We start from the raw sequence: 19,055 nt of genomic DNA on the forward strand, positions 1-19,055 counted from the left end.
TAGTTTAGTTGTACCTCATCTCCTTTCTCTTTGTCCGGTTTGACAGTTTTTAAGTGAACCTCAGAAACTATCTGTTTGTAGAGTATATTTTCGTTTTGCTAAATTCCTTCTCAGTTACCCTCCTTGGAATAGAAATAGTTACTTAGTGAACAAATTCCGCCTAGTTTCTCCTACATCTATTATTGATTAAGGCTTCATGATTTTCGCTCTTCTATGTCGATAGTGTCTCACCCATGGTCAGCATCACTTATTTAATTGTTTGATTGTGTTGATTTGTATTTATTTGTACCTTTTTTTTTCTCTTATTACCCCATCTTAAGGGCGTTCCGCACTCTTTTTTGTAGATGGGTTATAAATAAATTGATTGATTGATAACAAACTCTAGGTAAAGAGACTTCCTTGTCAATAGAAACTGAAACGATAAAAACAGGGTTTTGACTAAAATATATGCTATAACAAAATCTATTATTCATTCCAAGGATAAATGTCCAAAATCCATTCATTCCAAAGTTGTTCATTATTCTTATTAGTACATGAAAAAAGATATAAATTTATAAACAAGAATATGTAAATTCAAAGCATTTTAGCACAAAGACAAAATTTCGACTGAATAGATCGAGCTTTCTGGATGAGGGTAGGTCACCTCGTATTTTGGGCAACCCTGGATATAAATTAAACACAAAAAGATATTAAATAAATCATGAGTGTTTTCAGATAAAAATAAAAACGACATTAAAACTCAAAGTAAACAGGCAGCATCCAGTATATGAGGGTGCTGCCAGCTCCTCAACCTCCACATTTTACCGTGAAGTTTGACTTTTTTCATGTTCTATTAATCTATAGAAAAAATTTTAATACAGCGACCAAGATCTTTGACATTTTGCCCGAAAATACAAAACCAAACATTACATATTTTTGCTTTGCTCAAAAACTGCAGTAAGCACAAGTAAGGATGAGTCACCATGACTCTCCATTACCTTGTCTATAAAAGATTAATGGTTAAATTGGACATTCATGTTAACTCTAAAATTAAATAAGTTAATTCACTTGATCTTTCATGAAATGGTAAATAGTGATGCTTAATTGCACATCAGCTATTATGGCAAAGGGTTGGTGCGTCATTATATGGGGGGAGGGGGAGGCAGATATAAAATTGAAAGCAATTATTTGTAAGTGCGCATCAACTATTTTGAAGAAAGGGGGGCAGGTCATTTGGTTGTTAAGGGGGAGATCACTCCAGGAGTGCATTTGAATGCCTAAATATCGAAACTTTCATTTAATATCCACATAAGTATAGAATGAGTTTTGGTGAAGGGAAGTTGGCATAAATAGGGGTATAATCCGTTTTGATTCCGAAATATATTTTCGGTCAAAGCCTTTATCATTGATAATAAAGAAGGGGCAATAGAACCCCTTCCATTCAGAGCTGTTCCTAGTGTTGCTGGCACCTGGGGAAAAATTAATTATAGCGCCCCCTCCTGAGTCAAATATAGGTATTTACACTCAAGGTACCCAACACTACATAGGTACGAAACTCAAATACTGAAGCTACGTTAGTCATGATGAAATATACCCAAATCTGATAAATGTGATACTTCAGTACCAAAATCATGGAAACTGTAAAAGAGAATTATGGAAAGCAGGTCAGACATAACACATTATATTACATACCTTACGTAACCTAGCCAACCCTATATATTAAATATTTAATTGAAACATAACTACAAAGCAGGCTATCTCACACAGACTAAGCTAATTATCTTTGAGAAGAGATAGAGAAACTGGTTTTAAATAGATCAAGGACAACAGTGTGGTTGTTATAATACGGAAGTACCCCGGTATAAGTAGATAAAGCCAAGTAAATGGAAAAAAATTCACCGAGTTGGGAAGCCTCTAGTCAGAGGCACCCCTTCCCCAGCAACAGTGCCAGGAATAGCTTGATCCAGTTCATCCCCTCATTTGAACGGCACTTTTTTCATTACGACAATCTTAATCTATGTATATACGATTTGGTTTTGGCATAAGATTGGTTTATTTGTCTACGAGCTCAAAGATGAAAAAAGTGAGGTGGAGCATCGTGAGCCTCACAATGAAAATGAATTTTCACAATGAATTTTTGAGGAGGAGTGGCAGCAAATACTACCACAATTTCTGTTTTCAGTGATTTTAAATGATATTATTACCCTTTTGCTGTTTACACAAAATGTTTCAATGTATTTAAACATTCAAACACGAGAGGATTCTATTGTAGAGATTGTGAAGGATTCAGCCATGTAGATGATTAAAAATCACATATAAAAACCCTTTCTATCCATCCAAAATTAATTAGTAAACAAATTATTAAAAAGTTATTCAACAAAACTGCTATTCATCGAAATTTTTTACCAAATATTCAAATTTTGTTCAAACTTTAAATACAATCGAACATATTGATTCTTAAGCAGAAAACTGAGAAAGAGTGACGCCATCATTGATTTATATAATTTATTAGCAAGAAACCAGGGGTATTATAGGTCTGGTACCCAACATCATATCTTGGTTAGGTCTGGGCATTATTTGAAAAAAGATCAAAATTGAATTAAAAAGACTGATTATTTCAACGGATAATGAGCAACATTAGAACTTACAAAGAACCGAAATCACACCGTATATGAGGGATAGAGCCCCCAATCTAGAATGCCATATTCTAGGATTGGGATATGCCATATTCTAGGACTGGAACGTGAATAAAATGGGGCTGGCTCTGCAAATCTAACTGAACATAGTGGAAATTGACTGAATTTGTTTGTTCAAATATCGGCACTTATAAGCTTTTTTCCAATTATATTGTATGAGGCAGGTCATGCAACGGATTTCAAAACCCATTTCTTAAAGACACTCAATTCACTTACTTTGTTAGGGTAGTAACTTTTCAAGTTTGGTTGTCCAATTAGTACAATTAGACTCAACCAAATTGGTTATCAGGACTGGAGTAGTGAGCATTTCCAGAAAAAAAAATGTATCTTACCTGTGTTTAAAACGGTTTGATAGTTGAAGAAATTTAAGATTGATTAACACATGAAATTTTCAAGTGTGTGTCAGTGGTTCTCAACCGGGATTTGTGATACGTATCTTGATGTGCACCGGAAGCAAGGATTTTAAAGATAAAAATGGCCCGGCTTGTTCGTCATGAGTTCAGAGGAGGATGAGGCAGCAATTCCTGTGAAGGAAAACATGGAAACCACTCGATACATTAATGTTTTATGGATGAAATCATATAAATTTAAAACTGAGGAAATGACCAATTTACCGTAGGAGGCATAGGAGCTAGAAAGTATGACTATAATAATGAACCACAGAAGCATTAACTGCTAATGCAAAACTAGTTTTTCTAAGAAGTGCACAGTTCTGTGTCATCAGAAGAAAACACAATAAAATTCTGAAAATAACTTGAAAATTTACAAAAACTTTACTTACATCATTCCTAAATGAGCTTTGCTTTACTTTACTCCCCAACCCTCCTAATTGTGCAAATTAAAAACCAACTTATGAATTTTTATGGTATTTTCTTGTTTCTTTATTCTGCTGATACTGCTTCAACCTTAAAAAGGCCCTATAATATATACATACATCATTATTAAGAGCTCCGTAATATTTAACTCCCTAACAGTTGCTAATATGCAAAAATAAAGCCAAGCCCAATTATATATTTTTTATGTATCTTGCAGTGCTATTGCACTGCAAGATTTTTTTTAAACTAACTCGTTTTATCACCCTTATTTTACCCGGAATTCGGAGGATTTGACTCACGAGAGAAGAAATACAACGAGAGCAGGATTTGTTCTCAGGAACATAGGTGTCGCCATCTGGAATGACCTTCCAGAATCTGTCACAGCGGGAGTAAGTCTGGCATCATTCAAGAGAATGGTTAAATTCCATTTTTTAAAAAGGAGAGAAGTGTGATAAGAGGAAAGGGTGTTTATTTATTTAGTATTTAATATTAATAATTTTGTTTTTTTACCCCCCCCCCCAAGGATTTTTTTTTCTTTCTTCAAAATCATTTAAAGAAATGATTTAGCAGATTCATGGTGGTTAGAATTGCGGCCACAGTCAGGACTCTTTTGTCTTAAGAGTGGCTGTTAATGGTAAATTCTTTGTTTATTTTATATGTTTTGAATGAAAATAAAAAATGTCTATGTCTATGTGTCTATGTAGGTACATGAATCTTTTGTTTCAACCCAATACCCATAAACTGAATCAATGGTATTAAATTCAACAAACAGAAAATGCATGGAAATATCTAGTTTGGACAATAAATTATTGTTTTTAGATTCTGTTAAGACAAAGATTCTGTCAAGAGTCTTTATTTTGCATTGAATTTCTTTACAATTTTGAAATTCTTTCTTTATAATTTACAGCAGCTATTGGTTAACCATTGTTTATTTGTTTTTTTCTATTTTGTCTGGTCTTGAATATGATTTAGTCAATTATTATACAACTTTAATTGAATAGCCTATGACTATGAAGACCATTAAGGGGAAGGGGAAACCTAGACAATTAAATTGAAAATTAGGCAAATATTTCGGTCAAGACCTCCGGTTGACCGTCCTCAGTGCAGAATAAACTGATAAAAATATTAAAAAAACTTAAAACAAAACACAAAACTAAAATATAATGACCCTTTCTCAGAGACGGTGAAAGGGTAACTGAATAAAAAACACAAGTCTAAATGACATTTCACAATTTCTCAATTTTACTCACAGCGCTCTTAAAGGCTAATCGGTTTCCATATAGATTATTATCAGATTTTTATTTGATTCTGCAACAAAAATTTGTGGATGTGTGTGAAAACCAATAGTGCTGTGAAAACCAATTATAGCTCTCCGACTGGTCCAAGTGGGCTTATTAAACCACAGATGTATAAAATATTTTTCTTAAAGGTTTTTCCTCTCCTAAATTTTACGGTCTCCCAAAAATCCATAAAGATTAAGTTCCTCTACGCCCAATTGTGGCTTCTTATAGCTTTCCGACTACCAGACTGGGAAAATGGTTGTCAACAATTTTTCGCCCTTTCATGCAAACACAAACTTCATTTATTAAAAATTCAGTTCACCTTGTCAAAAAATTAAAAGACATTGATATAAAAAAAAAGATACGAAGAAAATAAGAAAAATATATTGACCAAAGGGAAAGCACTGGATATAAAAACTGTTATGTGTCTTGTCCGGGTTTGCTATAGTTCTTCCCCATATTTCCCATATAATGGTCAATTTTTAACCCAAATCATGAGTTTACCCATGGGTACGAGCCTTTCACCATTTTTGGCAGCTTTTTATATGGAATTTATTGAAACTTCAGATTTGAAAAAAAAATTTCTCTAAAATACTGGTTCTGGGGTCGGTTTGTGGATGATGTTATTTCTGTGTGTTCTGTGTGGGATCATAAAGAGGAGTCCTCCATATAATTTGATTTGATTAAATTTTATAGCACACGGGGATTCACATGGATGATAAACCTCATAAATGTGATCTATGTTACAAGACCTTTTCTCAGACACAAAATTTGAACAAGCATCAAAGAATGCATAATGGTGAGAAACAGTTTAAATCCGATATATGTAAATAGTGCTTTTTTGAACTGGCCAAATTGAATAGGCACCAAAGAGTACATACGGGTGAGAAACCGTTAAAATGTGATGTATATTACAAGATGTTTTTTTACGCTACATATTTGAAGAAACATTAAAGAATTCATATGGGTGGGAAACTGTTTAAGTGTGATGTTTGTGACCAAAACTTTTCTCAAGCAGGAAGTTTGAACATTATTGGTATTGATGAATAATGTTCTGTATGCTAAAAGTGTTTTTTCCAAGCTTTTAGTTTAAATGCAAATCAAAGACTGCATATATTTGAGAAACCTTTCAAATGTGTTTGGTGTGGGAAAACTTTACTGATTTTAGCAAATTTTAAAGGCATCAAAAAGTAATGTGTTAATGTAAACAGGAGTTTAGAGAGACTATAACACATACTCATTCGGAATTCCTTAAATAGTTTTGATAAGACTTAATAGCTTTAATCAAGTATACACTGCTGAAATCTCTTTGGTAATGCTTTTTTTTCTTTTTCTATGGCAATTAATTTTTCTTTATATATTAGTCATTTGTACAAGTTGGGAAAGTTTTCTCGAAATGTTTTTTGAAAGAAACAAAATGCTCTTGACGAGTTGTTTTTACAGGTAATTCAATTTCTATGTTTTCATTGTTTGGTTGAGGCTAGGTGTAAAAATAACTTCAAATAGTCTTGCATAAGGATTAGTCTACTTAGAAGGAAATAGTAACTGAAAAAGAGTGATTAAAATTTATTGAAAATCCCATTTCAAACTCCAAATATAATCGTTCGTTAACTTTATATTTTTTGCTCCTTTCGTGTCTAATTTTTCAAAATAGGTATTTATTATTTTTTAGACCAAAGAAGCTTTCCTTTTATTCAGTAACAGACAATTTCACTGTATAAATAATTGTCTCAATCAAAGCTCATCAATAGTATTCTCATAGCAGATCCTATTATAGCCGTTGCTAAACCTTTAGAGAAATACAACAAAAAGATTTCAAGACATGCTTGGAGCCGACTTCTTCAACTCTAGTTACGTGGTCATAATTGTATAGTGATATTTTGCTGTTGTTTTTATGGCACTTGGTATTTACCAACTGACATATAGCAATCGCAATTTATGTCTGTCTGTCTATCAGTCGGTTCCGATTTTGCTTTCCAGATAAGCTAGGAGGATGAAAGTTGGCAGGCGTATCAGGTACCAGACCATATTAAATTAGAAGTAGTCACTTCCATGATTCGACCATCTGGAGGGGGGGGGAGCGAGCGAATAAGATAGTTGAGAAGAATTTTAGTTGCCGATAAAACAAATAATTGCTGTTCTTAAGTATGGCTTGCTGGTCTAGCGGTATGATTCTCACTGAGGGTACAAGAGGCTTTAGGTTTGAATCCCGGACCACCACCCAATTTTTACATGAAGAAGATCCGAAACTACATCCGAATCGTGAAAATTGAGGTATGTTTATCTTACCAATGGTTGATCGGATCTTAATGAAACTTTATATATAGAAAGATATCATGTCTCAAATGCTACATTTTCAATTCAGATTGGATCCAGGGACATTGGGGGTGGAGGGGGGAAACGGAACTCTCGAAAACTGGAAATCTTGGAAAACACTGGGAGTGGAGTTATCGGGATGAAACTTGTTGTGAGTTGGGAAGAATACGCATAATTTCTAGATTAGTGATTGACATAAGCAGACCATATCCGATCTACTTGGGAGAGTTGGGGGGATTTATTGTGCTTTGGCAAGTTCAACAATAAGCACACATTCTAGATGCGTGATTGACATAACCGGGCCAGATCTGATCTCTCGTCACAAGTGCCATATCAGCTCTTAGCTCTTGTTTTCTCTTTGTAGCGCTATGTCATTTTCTTTTTATACGAAGACTGGTTTTCAAGAAATAGTAATAATAATAAATACAAACAACGTTAACTGTTGTCTCCGGATACATTACATTTGAGAATATGTGTTGAAGGCGAATAAAGTGGTCCTATTGTTTGGCTATTATAATGTCTAGTCCAGAATAAGGCACGCATAAGAGTACTACTTAATTGTTCTGTTGACAGCTTTGAATGACTAGGGAAACAAAGGCAAACCTGATGATAGGACCACCTCCGATGATAGAAAACCTATTGTTTACTTTAAATTTCAAATCGAAGTTCCATTTGAATGTATCAGAATTTTAATTAACACAATCTCTTAAACCTATATAGTTCTTTTCTTATTGATTCCATATTATTAGGTCATGTTTGCAGAACTTATCAATAAGCAAACCCTACTTGTTAGGCTAACTATTAAGTTCTCATATGACCCCTCCCGTCGTACAAGTTGACACAGACAAATCAGTTAGGTGTTTGAATCTTTTAGGACTACTGATTTAAAACATCTGTTAGGCAAAGTGAGTGGGAAGTACGCGTGAATATCTCTTACGGAAGGCCCAAAAATAAAATAGAGTCAAAATTATTTGATATGCAAGTATACAAAATTTTTCTCAAAGTAGTACGCAGAGACATGAAGTATGCGAAGAATTATGGGAAAAATTTTGGAAAAATTTAGAATTTCATGCCCCAGGCCCATTATTATCTCAGCTACTAGGTCCCGAGGTTATTTGTATCAGTCATTGTAAAGAACCTTGAAAACTTAACCTAAACTATAAAGAAACTTAAACTTAACCAAACTTAACTTCAATCGTCTTAACGAAAAGAACAGAAGGATAATTTCCAGTTTAAAAAAATACTTAAGAAATGAAGACACTATTTAGTGTTTCCAATCGGCTTGACGATAATATTCGTAAGATTTGGGAGTTGACTCAATGCAAGAACATTGATTGAAACTGAATTTTGGCTGTATCGATGCAAGAACCCCAAAGTTTACTTAGTCTTAAATATGATTGAAAATTATAGTACGTGTGGAGTGGACCACATAGTTCGAACTTTATTCCTACTCTTTAAGAATACCCCTGAATCACAAAGACCATTTAACTGGAATAAATAGCTCTTTTGAAAGTAATAATAAAAGTTTAGCGCATAGAGCGAGATATTAATGAGGGGGCAAACCCCTTTATACACAAAATAATTTCTGTTTGTTTTAAGTTTTGATGTTGCTCTTTGCTTTCAGTTGAAAAATTTTTTTTATTTATTTAGTTTGTTATCGTTTTTTTAATTTTACTCGGAGATTCACCCCTCCCCTTTCATGGAAAATTCTCTTCCCCTATGAAAAGATCCTCCCACGTAACTATCTGCCCAGACTCCCCACCGTCCCAACCAGAAATGATCCCTCCTGAAAACGTTTGTATACTTCCCAATAACCAATACTATATGCCAACAATGGGCAAAGTTCATAACTTGCAGCCCTTTCCCCGGGGAATGTGGGGGATTAAGTTGTCCTCAAAGACATAGCTATAAGAGTTTTTGACAATACTAAACAAATGGCTACCTCAACATTTTGACCCGGTGACTTCAGGAAAAAAAACGAGCGTTGGAATTTTTTGGTCACTTATGACCCTCCAATTTTTGTCACTTAAAAGGGAACTAGAACTTTTAATTTCCGTTTGAATGAGCCCCCTTGTAACATTCTAGGGCCACTGGGTTGATAAGATCACCCCTGGAAAAAATAACTAATACTATATACTAAAAAGGAAGACACTATTTACTGTTTCCAATCGGCTTGACGATAATATTCGTAAGAATTGGGAGTTGACTCAATGCAAAAACATTGATTGAAACTAAATTTTGGCTGTATCGATGCATGAACCCCAAAGTTGGCCTAGTCTTAAATATAATTGAAAATTATAGTACGTGTTGAGTGGACCGCAAAGTTCGAATTTTATTCCTATTCTTTATGAATGCCCCTGAATCACAAAGGTCATTTAGCTAGAATAAATTGCTCTTTTGAAAGTACTAAAAAAAAATTTGCGCATAGAGCGAGGTATTGATTAGGAGGCAAACCTCTTTATATACGAAACAATTTCTGTTCGTTTTAAGTTTTAATGTTGCCCCTTACTTTCAGTTGGAAAAACTTTTTTTTTATTTAGTTTGTGATCGTTTTTTAATCATACTGGGAGATTTATCCCCCCCCCCTTCATGGAAAATTCTCTTCCCCTATGAAAAGATCCTCCCAGGTAACTATCTGCCCAGATGCCTCCCCTCCCCACTGGAAATAATCCCTCCTGAAAACGTTTGTATACTTCCCAATAACTAATACTATATGCTAAAAATGGGCAAAGTTCATAACTTGCAGCCCTTTCCCCAGGAAATGTGGGGGATTAAGTCGTCCTCAATGACTTACTTATTAGAGTTTTCGACAATACTAAGCAAAATGACTACCTCAAATTTTGATCCGGTGACTTCGGGAAAAAACGAGCGTTGGAATTTTTTGGTCATTTATGATCCTCCAATTTCTGGTCACTTAAAAGGGAACTAGAACTTTTAATTTCTGTTTGAATGAGCCCCCTTGCAACATTTTAGGGCCACTAGGTTGATACGATCACCCCTGGAACATATAAAAACACATCCGTGATCTTTCTTCTGAAAAAGAAATAATCAAAATTTGTGGATAGGAGCTTGAAACCACTACAGGAGGGTTTTCTGATGTAACGTATCTGATAGTGTGATTTTTATTCATATTCTATGACTTTTAGGGGGGTTTTTCCCCTTTTTAAATAATAAGGCAATTTTTCCAAGGCTCGTAACTTCTGGTAAGCAGGACTGAACTCAATGGAACATATACATTTAAAATCAGCATAAAAATCCAATACTTTTGATGTATCTGTTGATGTCAAAATTACAGCTCTTTACCACCTTATTTACAGTCCGTTACCCCTAACTGTTTGATAGCATTTGGAAGCTTGGCTTGGCATAGAGGATAACATATAAGCTTGGCAACATTTAACGCCAAAAACTGGCCAAAAACTTTTCTCCTTGGCCTCAAATTTACAAGGCATTTAGACCAGGCCTATGGAGTCTCCCTTTGGTCAGCATGTAAAGACGAAAAAAGAAAATTACAATTTGAATACATTAGTTTGGACCACATGAATACCTGAAAAACTTAAAACTTTAATTAAAGATGAGAAACAAATGAAAGCAGACAAATGAAATGCAAAAATATATTTAAAAAATTCAGTCCACATTGATTCGTGATGCCAGAAGCAGGCCCAAGTCTGTTTTGTGGCAAAGTGTCTGGGTGTCAGTAATAGAAAAATATGCCTTTCAAAAGTTTTGAAAGAAGTCCAGCTTTTGAGTATTTATTTCCAAACCCCAAATACGAATAATATTATTTTTCTTGGTCAACTTCATTGAAATTGATCAGCCAGATGATAAGAAAGTGTCAAGATAACCTTAACGAAGATAATGAATTCAAAAAGAAAAAGTTATCTTGTATAGATTCGTAGTAAAACAAAGGTTTAAATTCTTCTTAGCCGATTCACCTGTAAACTACAAAATAACTGAACGTAAATTAGAATTACGTTTATTTTCGGAATCCCCCTCCAAAAAAGAAAATTAAGTCGTGAAATAAATTCAGTTGAATTCCTAAAAGTTGAATTCATAAAAGCGACGAGGTTCCACAAAGGATTTTTTCTGTATTTCTTGAGAATAAAAAAAAAAAAAAAAAACACAGACCAAATATTAGATTCTTTTCCAAAGAAAACTTGTGAAAAACTTCATTTTCCTGACTTGTCGGGCTTGAAAGCAAGCTTTTTTTTCACATCCTAAGATAATTTACATTTCAATTGATTTAGTGACATTAACCCTAAGCCCCAACATGAGAAAAATTTATTTTGTGAAGGAAAGGAACCACCCCTTCCTCATTCACACCTTCACTTCGTGGTCACGAAAACTACGGAGAGTGCTCATAACATCAGAAATCTAGAGTTCTAGTCCTTTCTTACAAGTCGAAAGTGATTGGAGACCAATCACCCACAGGGGGGAGGGGTAAACACCGGTTCCTTTCCATCAGATGTTTTCTATACCTATTTTCTCGCCTTCAACAAAGTAATCAAAAGGCAAGCCGTAATAAAATTTAACTCCTGTCTGTCAATAAGTTTAGCTTTGCGTATGTCTATTTGACATTAAGACCAATAAACTTACATGTCTGTTTAAAACACATACGAGTTTCCAGAACAAGTATTGGACAAAGTTAGTGAAAAGACAAGGGAACCACAGAACAGTTTTTATATAGTGATAAATCAATACCTTTTTTACAAATACGTACAACAACTATCGAGTAAAGCTATATTTTTTACAACCATTAACCCTCCCATCCCCCACTGAGCATTACTGGCCTTATAAGCCATAATCTGACCAAAAACAAAGTTTGTCGCGTAAGGAGAGAGAGTTTTCGAAAAAACACATCTAAAAACTAACTTTTTGAAGAAATCAAAAGACAAAAATAAAATCTGGTTTGGTTGTTTAATTTAGATGACCAGGCTGTTTCAAGCTATGTACCATTCATATCTTCATTTATTTATATCATTTTGAAATCATAATTTTAAGAAATTAGATATGGGTGTTGCAGTTTATTTTTTAGTTAATTATTAATGGTGTTTTTGAGAAAAAAAAATCGTTGACATTCTTGGCCATGTTCAGGCATATAAACACAAACTTACCATTAAACAAAATTAATCCCTGATAAATATATTGAAAATTGTTTAAGATAAAAAAATAGCTTTAGATTACAGCCAAGAAGATTTTTATAACAAAATATAAAATGAATAGTCAAAGCGAACTTAATACTAAGAGAAACTTCCACAAACAGGCATAGGGCTAATAACTGCGAAACATTTTAAAGGCCAAAACTTCATTGGCATTTTAATGAAAGTAGTTTTTGTCTTGAGGAGTCGGTTGTATCGTAACATGAAAAAAAAAAGAAAAACAATCATAGTATTGAACAGGATTATTGAAAAAAAAATCACAGACTGTTTATATATAATGATATTCATTCCATATAATGATATACATCTCATTTAGTTAAAATTATTATTTATTTGTTCTTTGGCTTGATATTGGTTTAATTTAACATTTTTTTTTACGGCAATGTTGTTATAAAAACTACTTCTTTCCTAATTTCTCGACATTAAATTTTTTAGGTGGGAGGGGGAGGGAAGCAGAGGGGAATAAAAAGAGTATTCTTTAAAATATCCTTGTTCTTCTGCAAAACATAAAAAATGGCTTGCTACTAAACTTTCAATTTTCTGCTGTATGAGCTAGCTTTGCTTTTTCAACAACAATACAAACGGGCCTGGGAAAAAGGATCCTTAGAAGCTATCCCTTTATGGGTAACTAAATAATAAAAAACTAGTTTTTCTTAACTGAAAGTAAGGAGCGTCATTAAAACTTAAAACGAACAGAAATTACTCTGTGCATGAAAAACCTGTCCCCTCCTCAACGTCTCGCTCTTTACGCTAAAGTTACTTACTGTTTAATAAAGTAGGGTAGAGAGAAAGAGTAAAACCTTAGCGTAAAGAGCGAGACGTTGAAAAAAATTTTGAAAAAAATGGCTATCTCAAAATTTTGATCCGTTGACTTTGGGAAAAATGAGCGTGGGAGGGGGCCTACGTGCCCTTCAATTTTTTTGGTCACTTAAAAAGGGCACTAGAACTTTTCATTTCCATTAGAATTAGCCCTCTTGTGACATTCTAGGACCACTTGGTCGACACGATGACTCCTGGGGAAGAAAACAAAAAAACAAAAACACAAATAAACACGTACCCGTGATCTGTCTTCTGGCAAAAATACGAAATTCCACATTTTTGTATGTTGGACCTTGAAATTTTTTCTTTAGGGTTCTCTGATACGCTGAATGCGATGGTGTGATTTTTGTTAAGATCCTATCACTTTTAGGGGGTATTTCCCCCTATTTTCCAAAATAAGGCAAATTTTCTCAGGCTCGTAACTTTTGATTACAAAGACTAAATTTGATGAAACTTATATATTTAAAATCAACATGAAAATCCAATTCTTGTGATGTATCTGTTAGTACCAAAATTCCGTTTTTTAGAGTTTCGTTTACTATTGAGCCGGGTCGCTCCTTACTATAGTTCGTTACCACGAACTGTTTGATAAATAATATTACTGTGTCAATGATGATTCTTTACTTCTAAATCCAAGCTTACGGCCAATGGAGGCTTCAACATTGCTCATCTTTAAGCATACTAGATAGGCTATTTTTTCCTTAACTTGACACGCATACTTTTCTAAAAATTACCATTAAACCCTGAAAATATTTCTTAAATTACTTACTCAAAAGCACTATAAATTTTTTAAACGAAGACCAGAAGTCACACTAACAGAAAAATCATCAAAATCATGTTGAATACCTTCTGAATCGGATTGACCAGCACAGAATCCCAGGACAAAAGCAGTATGTGAAAACAATTATACAATGTAATATGAAAATTCCCTCAATCGCCAGTAAAACCATTAAATAAAGAAAGCTTTCCTTAGTACTTGTCATTTAAACACCATATAACCGACATTCTGATGCTCTCATAGCAAAGTCAAAACATCCCCAACTTATAGCAACTCCTAACATGCAAATGACATAAACAATAATAATACTAAACTAAATTAAGCGAAAGAACGAGCTTTAACTTTAACTAAACACAGTAAGCATACTTGCCTTAAATTTGTGTGAATTTTTTCTGAAACATACTAAAGAGTAAAAAAACATGTTAAACTTCTTATTGACTATAAAACTCGGCAACTTTGTCATGATCAATCAGTAATAACTTAGTAGTTAGTTAACATAAGTGTTGTTCCTAGGGTTAGTGGTGCCTAGGATTAAAACATAATCAGAAACAGCCGAATAAAAAGTAAAAAATTATGAGGAATGTGAGTACCCCCTCAAGAAAAATGAGCAAAAATTAAATTAAATAATCTACAAAACATAAAACTATCACAAATGACTCAATAAATACATGAGATCCAAACAAACAGAAGTTACAATAAATAACCGATTCAAAGTCAAAACGATCAAAACAAAACACGAGTAGGGCTGACGATCCCCATGGCTTCTCAAGGCCACAACACAGTTTGGACTTTACTGACAAAAAATAAATATTTTCATAGTTTTATCTTTAAGAAACAAAAAATTAATAATGCTTTAAGGAGTAAATATCAGCATATGTATATTAGGCTGACAGCCCACATTCATTTGTATTTTTGTCCGTAAAGTGGAAATTATGATCTGGCCATGAGAAACCACAGGGGTTGTCAGACCTATTCATTTTAGTTTTTGTTTTTTTTTTATTTCAAAAACTAATAACAATAAATTGTGCCAATATCGTTCTTTACATCGGCACCGCTATTGTGCTGCTTACCGTGTAGTCTTATTATAATAAATGCTAGTGGATATATTGTATTTTAAGGAACCTGACAGATTTAATTGACAAGCAATAGCTTCCTTTCGTTTCACAAAAAAACAAAATTTAAGTACTTTCCTTTCTATTACTGCTTATATTCTACTCACCTTTCTGGACAGTTGAGGCCTATATTGTGATCTATCTATCAAATTATTTTTTCCGGCAAAAAAAAATTAGATTTACTATACCATGTAATATATGAAAAAATACAATAGAATTTACATAGGAAAATGCTCTCATCTATATTGATCACAGTATTCTACACATAGCTCTTAAAACCCATCTTTTCTTTTCATTTTTTAATAAGTGATTTTCAACTTCTAATTCCAAGTTTCCCACCTCATTTAATATTGTCTACCTCTGAGTTTACTGAGTATACCGCTATTCCCTTAACTTGACGCTCAAAATCTTCTGAAACTTACCCTTGCACACAAAATTACAGTTAAATTTCGCAAAATATAACTTTATATTAGAAGTACTTAGTTATACTATTCCTTCTTAACTGATACAATCAGGCTCAAAAGCATCTATAAAATTTTGCAAGTCTTCATTACTTATATAGTTAAATATTTTTTCAGCACATTCATATGGTAACTCAGGATAGCCGTTAAAGAGAGAATTGAAACATCTATTGGCCGGTTCAAGTAACTTATTCCTTTCCATACCCTTTCTGAATTGATTTTTTAGTATGCTAGCATATAATGGAAATTGCATTTCATATCTTGCTGTTTTTGAAACTTCCACCACATTTTCATTCCTCATAAATGCTGCTAACGAACTTGTTCCTTTTAACAAAATGTCGTAAAGTGAAATAGTGGAATTAGCAATTTTCTCACTTCTTAATTTTGCTAGTTCTCTCAAACAATGATCTTGGGTTTCTCTTTCTGTACTCATCGATAGTATATTTTCTTCTCTTACATATAAATTTGCTGTTTTCATTTTAACTAGGAGTTTAAATATGTGGCAAAGAATGAGTCCAAAAGGTCTATTAACCATATCAATGTCACAACAATTGTAAAATTGAAGAATAGATTCATCAAGAGCCGTACAACCATCTTTACAAGTAATGTTTATGTCAGACCCATGTTCTAGAAGCTCTTCAAAAGCTTTATCATACCCATTATGACAAGCATAGTGAAGGGCTGTTTTGCCATCATTATCTTGAGAGTTAACTCTGGCACCATGTTTTAGCAGTAGTTTTACAATGTACCCGAGATTAGAAGGAACACGAGAATGTTTACAATAACAAGCATAATGAAGTGCTGTTTTCCCATCCTTGTCTCTAGAGTTAACTCTGGCACCATGCTTTAGCAACAGTTTTACAAGGTTCACATGATTACCATAGAATTTCCCACCACTAATGAGCATGATGAGTGGAGTTTCCCCCTTTTTATTTCGCGCATTTATATCAGCTTCATTTCTTATCAATAAATTAGCCATTTCTTCCTGTTTATTTATAATTGCAATATGTAAGGGAGTTAAACCTTTTCCTTTCCTGCTAAGACCGATTAGCATATTAACATTAGCACCATACTTTAAAAAGCCTTCAACGATCTTGACATATCCTTTTTCAACAGCCAATCGCAACAACTCTGTGTTATTTGCATCTTCGGGGTTTATACCAAAACCATATTCTACAAGAGCCTCAACAACCTCTTTACACCGTTTAGCAAAGCCACGCACTGCAATTTTAAGAGATTCTCTGTTGCTTTGATTGTTAATATCCGGGCTATACTTCAAAATCTCCTCAATAATCGGTAAGTAAGTGTGGCTTCTTTCAACAGCAAGGCGTAGTGTAGTTTTGCCATTTTCATCCTGATTGTCAACTTTAGCCCCATACCGTAAAAGGAGTTTGACAATGGTGTCTTTTCGCCTCGAAACAGCAATATGAAGAGGGGTGTTGCTATCTTCCGCTTTAGCATCGACATTAGCACCACTGTTCAAAATTAGCTGAACGACTTCTGTGCTACCCTCTTCAGCAGCGCAGTGCAATGGTGTATATCCTTTGCGCTGTGTAAACGTATACACACAATCAACATGGGCTCCGTATTTGAGAAGGTAATCAACAGTTTGAGAGCATCCTTCAGAAGCTGCTAAGAGAAGTGGACTTGCACCATTATCTTCTATTACATTAACATCAGCTCCATGCTTCAAAAGATAATCAACAGTTTGTGGGCATCTTCGAGAAGCTGCTAAATGAAGTGGACTTGTACCATAATTTGTTCTTACGTTAACATTACTTCCGTGCTTTATAAGTAATTTGGTCATTTCAACAATTTTATCACTGTTTTTTATCGCAAAATGAAGTGGAGTTTCTCCCAGTGTGTTTACTGCATTAATCCTCGCTCCTTTGTCTAGAATCATTTCAACAACTTCTGTATCACCACTAACAACAGCCAAATGAAGTAGCGTGTCAGAAGGCATGATTCTTTCACTGTTTACTTTACACCCGTAATTTAAAAGTAATTTAGCGATTTCTATTTTTCTGTTGAACAAAGCATCACGAAGTAATACATATCCAAAAGAATCCAAAAGAATCAATTCAAAAGAATTGATTAGTTCCTTTGTTCTTTCCAGTTCTCCTTGATGAACTGCAGAAATTAAACTATAGTTGACATCATAGTTATCTTGCATGACTACTCCACTCTTTTTACACAATTTTTGGGGTATTAGTGGTTAGAACTTTGGTCCTTTTAATTAGCAGAGCTGCCAAATTTTTTTTTAAAGAGTCTATCATATTTTTTCCGAAAATGTGCTTTTTGTGCCATCTCAGATTCTATAATGTTTAAAAAATGTGTCATATTTTTTTGCTACACTTGGTATCATATTTAATGGTCAAATCTTTATTTAAAGTTTTGAATCTATATTTTTTTCCAAATCAGTTAAAAAAGGAGTAGACTTAACCTTATCCTATTATCTTGGGATCGTGACGTTTTTATGATGTCATGAAAGGAATAGGAACATTCGATTAAATTAATGTTACACACTATGAATTTGTGTCTGGGGGGCCAATGAAGGAAGTTCACTCAATTCCGAAAGGACATTGAAAATAGACTTTTCTAATGATGTCATGAAAATTAAATATAACGCCTGAACACACTTCGTTTCATTTTAACCTGCATTGTTCCTTTTTTCATCTCTCGTACAATATGTCACTTTGACTCCGTAATCAGAAATTAGTTCCCAGACAAGACAGTTCCGACTATCTGTCTATCAACTTGTCTGGGATTCAATGTGCCTTCATTGAAATTTAGCTTTAACCAACAATACTGCTAAGCCATCTTCCTGTCTTAATGGTTACAATCGTACTTCTAATGGACCTAGAGGCAGAGGAAACATGTAAGCCAAAATCAATCGTATATTTGTACTAAAAATTACAGATGAATATCAGATATATAAGTACTGAACAACTTGGTAGCCTTTGAAACACAGACCTTCCTCTTGAGAACTGCAAGTATATTCGACCCTCGTTATATATAGGGCTCATTGGTTACTTCTTATTTCTCCTTGTGCCAGGCTATAAAATTGTTCCGTAAATCGGAAGAAATTTCCCAGTCGTGCACTTCTCCTGAGGTATGAGAGACCAGCTGCTTTCCACGCATTTGGGAGTCTATCGTGTCAAGAAAAAGATTGTTCCTGAGTTTCATTTTTATATTTGATAGAACTGGAAACTGACATTCTGCAGCTGCACTGAAATAACGGTGAGCACACAGATTTAGCATGAAAAAGGACAGCTCTTCGAACTGTGGCTTGCCTTGAGCATCTTTTGTATTCAATAATGTCTTCCAATAGATCAAAGGAGATATTTCAGTTCCCATGGTTCTGATTATCTCATCCCTGTGCTCACTCACCAGGATCCACTGAGTCTCTATTACGTTCCTTGACCTTTCCAGTTCACCTTCATGTATCCAAAGTAAGCTGCTGATCCGACCAGTCAATCCCACTAGACTGTCAATTCTTCCACTCAAAGCATTTCACTTGGTCCAAAAAATCCAGAGCCTTTAAAGTTGGATCGGAATGATCAATCCTTGTCCTCACTTGTGTGATAACTTCTACAAAGAATTTCAGGCAGTTCAACCTAAATTGTTAGAGACCATTCGAGGG

At 34.1% G+C, this 19,055-nt stretch overlaps 1 protein-coding gene across 1 annotated transcript in view; it reads right to left on the reverse strand.

Annotated features, from left to right (window-relative positions):
• LOC136037864 (uncharacterized) overlaps positions 1-17,585 on the reverse strand; it is a 47,743-nt gene extending 30,158 nt beyond the window's left edge. The window contains 2 exon segments of the mRNA XM_065720714.1: positions 978-982; positions 15,617-17,585. Of these exon segments, the coding sequence (XP_065576786.1) occupies positions 978-982; positions 15,617-17,585 (1,974 nt within the window).
• Between the last annotated feature and the right edge of the window lie 1,470 nt (positions 17,586-19,055).

Source organism: Artemia franciscana, chromosome 17, assembly GCF_032884065.1.
Source record: "Artemia franciscana chromosome 17, ASM3288406v1, whole genome shotgun sequence".
Classification (NCBI taxonomy): domain Eukaryota; kingdom Metazoa; phylum Arthropoda; class Branchiopoda; order Anostraca; family Artemiidae; genus Artemia; species Artemia franciscana.